The sequence below is a fragment of the Helianthus annuus genome, chromosome 11 (genome assembly GCF_002127325.2).
Source record: "Helianthus annuus cultivar XRQ/B chromosome 11, HanXRQr2.0-SUNRISE, whole genome shotgun sequence".
Taxonomy (NCBI): Eukaryota; Viridiplantae; Streptophyta; class Magnoliopsida; order Asterales; family Asteraceae; genus Helianthus; species Helianthus annuus.
The window spans coordinates 95505431-95515886 of NC_035443.2; the positions used below are offsets into that span (position 1 = coordinate 95505431).

At 38.2% G+C, this 10456-nt stretch overlaps 1 protein-coding gene and 1 long non-coding RNA gene across 2 annotated transcripts; one reads left to right on the plus strand and one right to left on the minus strand.

Annotated features, from left to right (window-relative positions):
- Positions 1-1314: 1314 nt before the first annotated feature.
- LOC110938498 lies at positions 1315-1645 on the plus strand. Its single transcript, XR_002591437.2, has 2 exons — positions 1315-1439; positions 1493-1645. It is a non-coding gene; the product is annotated as an uncharacterized LOC110938498 (long non-coding RNA).
- Positions 1646-7933: 6288 nt separating this feature from the next.
- LOC110942578 lies at positions 7934-9082 on the minus strand. Its single transcript, XM_022184350.1, has one exon. The coding sequence runs from the start codon at positions 9080-9082 to the stop codon at positions 7934-7936; it is 1149 nt and encodes a 382-aa protein (XP_022040042.1).
- Between the last annotated feature and the right edge of the window lie 1374 nt (positions 9083-10456).

Here is a 10456-nt window from a genome sequence, read left to right on the forward strand (position 1 = left end):
ATTGTTCAAATAAAATAAATCACCAAATTCAATTCATTTAACGTACTTGAAATTACACAGTAAAATGAAACGTTCAGGAATTTGCACGAGTTGTCACACGTAGTGTGTCAACTAAGTTTGAATGTAGTCTTTAAGGGTTGCATCTAGGTTGTGTGTCAACTTAGTTTCCATGTTCATCGAGTTGAATGTTTCAATTATGATGTGACATTACCGTGTGTTAGGATGGTTTATTCGCCGTGTGTTAGGGTAGTTTAGTAGGGTTACTAAAGTAGAAGACTCTTTCAAATGCGGTGGTGTAAGATCCTGATAAGATCTTGGTGAACCCTTGGTTGAAGGCATTTGGCAAGTTATCCCTTCTTCCAGTTGATCGAGTTTTGTTATTGGTCAAGTTCAATGGTTCGATCAAAGTGAATTGGAAGGATAGTTCGAGGGCCTCTTGAAGTCCTGTCAAAATGGTCACATAGTCCGTGATTACAACTGAATCTAGATGAAGAGGCGTATTTCGCCTAAGGCGAAGCGTGTGTCGCTCAGGCTCTTTAGGATGAAGTGGCGTCGTGACTACAAGAAGACGTGATGTTGATACCGGTAATGATGTTGCAACCAAAGATGCCAATGGCAGTGTGTCTACTGAAGATGTCAATGGAGGTCATGTGTTTACCGAATATGGTGCCACAGATCGAGGCAGAATGAGTCAAGATTGAGAGGGAGACTTATGAAAGTTGATGTTGAGAAGGAGGGATAAGATTTCAACATCAACTAGGGAGGTTCGGGTGATCTCAAAGGGGTGGTCTGAAGAAGATCTAAAGTCGAAGGATTAAACGAGTAAAATAATAATTAAATGTATTTAATTATTATTTGAATTATCTTAGCATTAGATTTAGTTAGTTTCTAATTGTTTAAAAATAGAGTAAATTGCCATTTTAGTCCCTGAGGATTGTCCAAATTTGCTATTTTAGTCCAAATGGTTTTCTTTTCACCTCTCTGAGTCCCTGACTTTTCACTTTTGCTGCCATTTTGATCAATACTCTAACTCCGTCCAAAAACCTCATTTTTAACCAAGGGTATTTGGGGATTTTCAATTTAAATCTTTTCACTTACCATTTTGATCAATTCTTTTATTATATACATTTTACCTTTTTTAAAATATAATTAATATATAAATACACACTTACAGCCTTTTCTCTCTCTCTCTCTCTCTCTCTTATACCTTCACCCTCCTCCACCAAATCCTTTATTGATTTAACATCAAGAACCTGATTAGCTTGAATAATTACAACGGTTTCTGATTGGTTACTTTTGATTGTGAAAAAACTTAGGCGAGTCTAACATTCGCAGCAGCGTATTCGATTTCACGGGCTGTTAAGATTCCCGTGATGTGTGCATCGGGATTAAGTGCAGTTACAGCACCAATGGCCATCATAGCAGGAGCTGCAGGAGTTGTAAGTACCCCCCCCCCCTTTCTATTTTCGATTTCTAACTTTTTTTGAAATAGGGTGTCGGGTCAGAGATTAACAAGCTAAATGATGTGGTTGCGATGATTGCGGAAGTCAGGTCGATTGCTGATTCGCTAGGGTTGGCGGTGACCACTGGAAGTGAATTAGAAAACAGAGGTTTGAGAGTGTAGACAGTTGGTTAGTTTGGTTTGGAATAATTAGGATATGTAGTTTGACTTTTGACTGCCACTTCCACCAAAGCTAGAACCACCACCGGTTACCCACCTCCACCACCGTCACTCATCTCCGCCACTCACCACCACAACTTCGTCACAGAAACACTACACCCTACTTTTCTCTCTCCATAATCCCCACCACAAACACCACCGGTAACCACCTACAAACACCCACCTCCAGCAATCATCATCATCATCAGATCTGAACACTGCCACCATTTCACCAATTGAATTGGGTTTAATAGATGTGGTTGCTAGATGGTGGGGTTAAAGGTTTTTTAAATAGTTTAGTGGGTTTCTTAAAGACGGGCGTTGTGGGCGTGTGGGTGGCGGAGGTGGGTGTCGGTGGTGGATGTGGGTGGAGATAGTGAAGTGGGTGCCGATGGTGGAGGAGGGTGAAGGTGGGTGGCGGAAGTAGGTGATGGCGGTGTGAGGTTCACGGATTTGGTGGAGGAGGGTGAAGGTGGTAGCGGTGGAAGGTGGTGATGGCTGCCATTGTTGGAGGTGGAGGAGTAAACGGTGGTTGTGGTTTTAGAGAGAGAGAGAGAGAGAGAGAGAGGGAGAGATAAGAGAGAGAAAGGGCTGTAAGCGTGTATTTATATGTTAATTATATTTTAAAAAGGGTAAAATGTATGTATATAATAAAAGAATGGATCAAAACGGCAAGTGAAAGTATTTAAATTGAAAATTCCTAAAATACCCCTGGTTAAAAATGAGGTTTTTAGACGGAGTTAGGGTATGTGATCAAAATGGCAACAAAAGGGAAAACTCGGGGACCCAGAGGCGAAAAAAAACTATTTGGACTAAAATGGCAAATTTAGACAAAACTCAGGGACTAAAATGGCAATTTACTCTTAAAAATAACTAAGAATAGGAGACCTAGTAAGATTAAATTGTTTTCTATATTTATAGTTCTCGAGTCTTGTAATTTTATTTATTCAGAAAAAATTATAGAAGTAATTTGTGAATCTCGTTTGTATACGTCTCTGATCTCATACCTAGATTTAAGCGACCCTACTCATTGATGTGAATCTCCTTTATATTCAGCTCTGATCTCATACCAAGATTTAAGAGAGCTACACATTGATTTTGTATGTTGTTAAGGTTGTAGTTGTAGATAGCTCGTACACGAATCGCTCATAATGGATACTTTGTTTCAAGGTTCGGTGGTTCACCACTAACCAGTGGGCTTATTTCACAATTTGTACATTTCAATTAGTTAGACTTACTTACATAGTACTTGTACAAAAAGAAACAGCGTTATATGATACATAAATTCATTTTAAGTGGATACAAGTGAATCATGGATGGTGAAAGGTGGTTAATGATGGTGTATAATCTATTTTGGGCATTTGGGTCACTCTAAAAACTAAAAACACTTTTCTACAATTCTACAAATACCGTCTTTAGTAACAAAGAGATTCTTTTGATGAGTTCAGTGGTGGACCCAGAATTTTTTTTTTCATAAGGAGCGAAAATTTTTAGTAGTTTTTTGTCTATTGCTATATAATATTTTTTTCTGTCTAGTTCGAGTCATATAAAAAAGACGATCAAACCAAATTTTATTTAATCAACAAAAATATGTCAAAAAAAAGTTATACAACATATATATAAGTTGTCCTATATGAGTTTTTTAGTTTTTGAAATCTAGACATAACATTCTCTACATATACATTCCTAAAAAAGCTCTTTTCAGTACAACATATGCAATTTACCCCTTTAATTCTCATCACCAAGTCAACATTAATTACTCATGAAATACAAATGATATATTATAGATATGGTACTAATAATCCTAATCTACTGAATTGATAAGGAAATAAACTAATCTATCTATACTATATAATAAAAGAAACCATTTATGAGACATTTGTCATCATATTAAGTCATGTCTTATGGATAATTATTATCATATTTTAATCTCTTCTAATTAATTATAGATAACTCTCCTATTATATATTATTTAGCTGAATATCTTATGGATAATTATTAGAGGTTTAGGATTAATTATTGATAACCCCTTACTATATATTATTTAGTTTAATAACCCTGAGGTTTGGGCATGTTTGTCATTTTCATCCAAAATATAATGCTAGACATAAAATCAAAAAATATTTTAGATGACATCAATAACTTAAGGCATAATATAATTACATGTATAATATGCACTTTTTAATAAAATAATACCAAACAAAATGACAAATATAAAATCACTGATTTTACTAATAATAACAAAGTCTTATTTTTTTAAAAAATATATAAGTAAAAACATATGACATTATAATACAGTTAACCCATTTATCATCATACAACCTCCTAACTATTCAATTATATTTTTTTTAATCTTATATTACTAAATAAATAACAATTAATATTAAATCTTATCCTACTTTAAATGTCGAATAGAATACTTCTATTTTTCTAATAAAATTAATATTAAATCTTATCCTATTGTTTTATTATTTAGTATATACAATTTATTTATTCAATCCGTGTAATACACGGGGTTATAACCTAGTAATATATATAATACAATCAATAAAAGACGTACAAAATAAAATAGGTTTATATTGTGAAGTAAATAGACATAGAACAAATTTATCGTAAAATAAACATGAGAATAGATAAATTTATTAGAAATTATTTTAAAATTTTTATATTAAGTTAAGTCAGATTAAAAATACGTAAATAAATGTAAGCGTACAAATTACTTTTTTCACGTGTAAAACTTAAATAGGATTTAATGGACTTATATTCAGTCATTCTAATTCTGGTAACTAATATGGGGTTAAATAATAAGGCCCACTTTATCATCAAATAATAACATATAAGGTTAGCCCCATGTTTTGTCTTCTTTTTGCCACTCGAGCCGCTGCATTTTATGGAAACGATGTCGACCAAAACAAATCCAATCATGGGAGTAATGGCGTAATTTTGATGTGCATTGATTGTTTTTTTTTTTTTTTCTGTTTTGGCGATATTCTTATGTTTTGGGGTAGGCTAACACGTTGTTAGTTCCTTCATGAATAAATTATTTGTTGGCCGTTAAAAAAAAAAAAAAAATCCAATCATTCCAACTTAACATTTCTATCTTCTCTTTTTAGAGGGACAGTTTCAAAAAGTTAATAGGGTGTGAGTACAAAATTTTATGGGGGTGATCGAATTTGACGACTTATATAACCTTACTTTTATTATTTTTTTAATGTGGGCAGCTGTCCCTTGAGGCAGCCATAGGTCTGCCCCTAGGTGCGATCTCTTATCTCTAACACACCACATGTATCATACTATCATGTGCCTCATGTCTAGCTCATTTGTTGAAATGATATCTACAAGAGGTATCCACCCCTTCGTCTCACTATGATATTGATATCGATTCTCACACTAGAGGGCCCTTTTAATGTGTTATTACAAGTTTTGTTCTTTATTTATATAGCAAATTTCAAGTGGTGTCCTTTGTCTTTAAGATTGATGAGTTTTGTACCTAATATTTTCAAATGCTACACGTTATGTCCTTTATCCTTAACCCGGTTAAATTTTTCTGTTAGGTCCGCCTCTGGGTGCGCTCTCTTATCTCTAGCACACCACATGTATCATATTATTAGGAGCTAAAGGACAAAACATGTAGCATTTGAAAACCTTAGGTACAAAACTCATCAATTTTAAAAAGAAATGACACCGCTTGAAATTTACTATATAAATAAAGGACAAAACTTGTAATTCACTCTTACATATTTCTATAATATGAAGCGGATAATAATATGAACAAAATATAAAACCCAACCCCTCTAGTTCAAAAAAAATAGCTAAGCATTGGACATACCAAACTAAAAGAGAGGTTATGGTGTCTCTTACTTATGTGTCCGACCTAAAGATAAGCATTTTATACATATACATTCGACTAAGTGTGGGCTAAAAACGCAAACACATCTCAAATCTCAAATCTTGCAATATATAAGGAAGTAGCTGCGTATAAAGATGGGTTCTTATTTTGGCTTTTGGATCGTGTGCATACCACTTGTTGGCTTCCGTAACATACTAACATGTTACTTTTTTTTTTTTAACGGCAAACACACTTTATATATATATATATATATATATAAAGAGCCAGCAAGAAGCTGGAAAAACAAACAACAACCCCCAAACAAAGCGAAAAACGACTACAGATTACATTAGATCAACAATATCAAACTCTAACCATTTACTCCAACTTGGTTTCTTGAGGTTTGATCTATTGCAAATCCAAAGGAAAGATTCCTCTTTTATTGACTCCACCGTCGAGTTAACAGGAATGAAGGAGTCTTCAAAGATTTTAACGTTTCTGGCTTTCCACAATCTCCAAATCGTAGCAATAATGACCGTGTACACCACTTTTTTCCAAACTTTGTCCCCAGGATTTGACCGGATGTAATCAACTAACTCTTTGAGCTTATTGCAGTTTGTGTACCTTACCCGAATCCAAGTAAGAATGCTCCACCAAACACACCGAGCCCATAAGCAGCTAACGAACAAATGATCCGGGTCTTCGTCCATAATGCCACAACGTGGGCAAAGGGCATCCCCGAGAGGCACTCCCCTTCTAATCAGACCGACTTTCGAAGCAACTTTATCCAACAAAGCCCTCCAAAGAAGGTAGTTGGCTTTTGGAGTAGCCCAGTTGTTCCAATCATACGCAAGATTATCAATGTTATCCACAATACTAAGGTTGTCATTGTCAGAACGAACTTGACTGACGGAAAACGAACCATTAGGATCGGAGACCCATTTCCACCCGTCTTCACCAGCCACCAAATTAACTTTCATATCGATGCCAAGTTTAGAGAGAGCCGCCTCCATTGAACCGATGTCTTTCCACGCCCCGGGAATGGTTTTTTTAACCGGGATTATATTATTGGAATTCGAATTATGGTTTCCTCCGTGAATAGCCTCCACCACTTTTACCCAAAGCTGATTTGGGTTCTGTTTCGCTCTCCACCACCATTTAGTTAACATTGCATAGTTAAAAGTTTGAATCCCCCCAACACCCATACCTCCGGCTTTTTTGTTTTTTAAAATGAAATCCCATCTCAGCTTATTCCGATTATTTGCCTTGCCCCATAAAAACTCTCTTCGAATTTTCTCGAGCCTTTTGATAACGCATTTGGGAGCAGCAAATAAAGAAAGGAAGTAGGAAGGAAGGCTACCAAGGACCGATTTTACTAAAGTCAATCTGCCCGCAAAAGAAAGGTGCTTAGCTTTCCACCTAGAAAGCTTAGAAGAAAATCTCTCAATGACCGCATACCAGTAGGAGGCACGTTTCATGTTAACGCCGATAGGGATCCCAAGATAGGAGAAAGGGAGGGAACCGGCTTCACAGTTGACCTTGCTCGCCAGACGCTCCACCTCAACAGGAGCCACTCCAATACCATACACCTTGCTTTTCCTTCGATTAATTTTTAACCCGCTAACAAGATTAAGCCACCTGAGTAATCTATTGATAGCAATAATATTATCTTCCGACCAACTCCCAATGGAAACCACATCATCGGCATAACATAGATGGGTTATATTAAGGCCTCCGTTAGGAAGTTGGCAACCTTTGAATATCCCCAGCTGGGATAACCTATTTATGAATAAAGACACAATTTCCATAGCAATAATAAACAAGAACAGAGAAAGCGGATCTCCTTGACGTAAACCTCTCTTATACGAGAACTCCTTTGTTGGCGAACCGTTCACTAAAACCGACCCCATACCTGAGACAAGGCAGCCCTTTATCCACGAAACCCAAGTAGGAGGGAAGTCCATCTTTTCCATAATGCCAAGAAGAAATTTCCAGTTAATGGAATCATACGCCTTTTCCAAGTCGACTTTGAAAATAAGGAGCTCCTTCTTAGCTTTTTTGGCCCACGCTATCGATTCACTAAGAATAAGGGTGCTATCAAGGATGTTTCGGCCACCCACAAAGGCCGATTGCTCCGAGGAAGTAATATCTCCAATAACTTTTTTGATTCTGTTAGCCAGGACCTTTGCGATAATTTTATAAGTGGATCCAACCAAAGAAATCGGCCGGAAGTTTGAAAGGTCTTGCGGGTCTTTACTTTTGGGGATAAGAGCGACGAATGAAGAATTGCAACCGGCACTGATAGAACCAGTGGAGTGGAACTCCTTCAGAACTTCCACAATAATATCTTTAAATTTGACCCAGAAGACCTTAAAAAACTTCATAGAGAAACCGTCCGGCCCCGGCGCTTTCCCACCATCGCAATCTTTCAACGCCTCCAAAATTTATTTCACCGAGAAAGGTTCGCAAAGCATCGAACCATGCTGATCCGAAAGAGAAGGCAGGCCACTTTTATCAAACTCCGGTCTTCGTCTTATCGGCTCAGCGAAGTGCTTTTTGAACCACATCCTAATCTCATCTTTCAGTTCCACCGGATCAGAGATCAACCTGTTATGAAAAACCAACCCTTGAATTCTGTTTTTGGCCGCATTAATCCTGATAGCCTTGTGAAAAAACTCGCTATTAGCATCTCCAAATTTGATCCACTTGACACGGGCCTTTTGCTGCAAATCTTTGGACTTATCTGCTTCCAAACGATTTAAGATAACCCGCATCTCAATTCTTTTTCTCTTTTCTTCCGCTGAAATCGGCCCATTACAGGCTTTTAACTCAATTCCTTTAATAGCTTCTTCCAATTCAATAATAACTTTATTCTCATTAGATTTGACTTCTCCTCTCCACAGTTTGATACTCTTCTTAATAGGTTTGAGGATATTGGCCAATTTCACATCCATAGGCCCCAACACCATCTCCGCATTCAAGGCACTATCAACAATATCCACCAGCTTCCTATCTCCAATCCACGAGTTAAAGAATTTAAAGGGTATCGGACCGAAGTCATCCGAAGCACACGAAAGAGATATCGGACAATGATCGGAGAGACCTTTATTATGGACTTGTAACTTCGCATTAGGCCAACGGCTTAAAAATTCATCATTTACAAGACACCTATCTAATTTACTCAATTTGACTTCACTATGACCAGAAATAAAGGTAAAATTACCTCCAGTCATCGAGTATTCCAAGAGGCCGGCAGCGGATATGAAACCGTTGAATGCTTCCGAGGAGGCTCTGTCAAAACGGGAATTAACTCTTTCATCTTCATCTCTGACGTCATTGAAATCTCCAAGTAATAACCAAAGACCACATTGATTCAAAACTAAACCCTTAATTTCCTCCCATAGGATCCTCCTCCGAGCCGGGTCATTGGGGGCATGCACATTCATGATATGCACACGATCATCGACACCGGTGATAAAGCCAGAGCAAATAAAAAATCTTTGATTCTTAATCACCGAAACGACCGAAAAGATGTCAGGATCCCAAATAGAGAGTAACCCTCCCGATCTACCAACGGAATCGACCGACTCCATCTTCATCTTAAAATTACCCCAAAACCTTTGAGCAACCTCCTCTTTGAGATCCGATTGGTGAGTCTCCTGAATGCTTATAAAATTCCCTTTCAAACTCCCTTTCAACCTATTAATCCACCGACACTTCTAATCGCCGGCTACACCATTCAGATTGATGGAGATATAATTCATTGGGTGATATTTGCCATCTGTTCCCCACTGACGAGCTTTCTGACATGATTCTCAAACCCGTTAACATCTATGCCGAGACTTGCTCCAAAATCCAGCGTCCTTCTCACCTCCGCTTCGAAATTGAGACGGATTATGTCCTCCTCCGACCTCTCATCCTGAATTCTCGAGATCTCCTGAACAGGAGAATTTACAACAGCCCCATTGACCATTCTTTCTTTCTCAAGCCTAAGGATCTCATCAATACCAAAAGGGTCAGACGCACACGGGTCCACTGCTCCCTCATTAAGGTCCGGAATGGGCTCTTGGCGGGCCCTATCTTGATGGGGAATAATTTTGGGCCTGATAGTAATGTAGCTGGGCCTAGGAGAACAAGAATTGGACTCTAAACCCGGCCTCCTGCCATCAGACAATTGCTCCTCGGGACCCACTTTTTCTCTTTCCTCATCAATATGTTCCCCCACAATATTCCCAGCCGTCATTCTACCCTGCACAGGATCCTCGGAAAACGGGGAGACATAGACGTTAGAATTCCCCATGCACTCTGAATTCCCCATGCATCCCTTCGACTTCCGACTGCCAACTTCCGATGAACCACCAAATTCCGACGACTTGGCAGGAGAACACTTCTCACTTCCACCCCCCGGGGACCCTCCGGCTTCCGAAGAGGTAACCGGAGATCCAGGAATGGATATCACGTCGTCGAGAAACGCCGGAGACCATTGGCCGGATATTTCTTCCACCCAGATATTCAGATTATGTTCCTTCCATGATAAGACAAATTCTTTAGAGATTCTACTTCCTGAGTTTACTAACACAGCTAACCTGTCTTCCGCAAGATTACCGTTAAACTCATCCACTTCCGATTTGACCAACAACCTTCCACACCTTTCACCGATCTTATTGAAAACGTGATGGTCCCATAAACTAACCGGAACTCCCAATATTTTAATCCAAGCAACTCTCTCGAAAATAGGAGGATGACCTTCCCAAATATAAAGCCTTGAAAACCATTGCTCCCATATGTTAACCTTATTGCATCTGAAATCATCTGCATCCGCTGGGTTGTTAAAACAAAGAAGAACCTTGAGACCGCCCAGATATTTCAGATTAAATCCTTCTTCCGTAATGTTCGACAAATGAGAAACTAAGTCATTTAGGATATCAATATCTTTAACTTCTCCCACCAGGGATTTGAATTCCAAC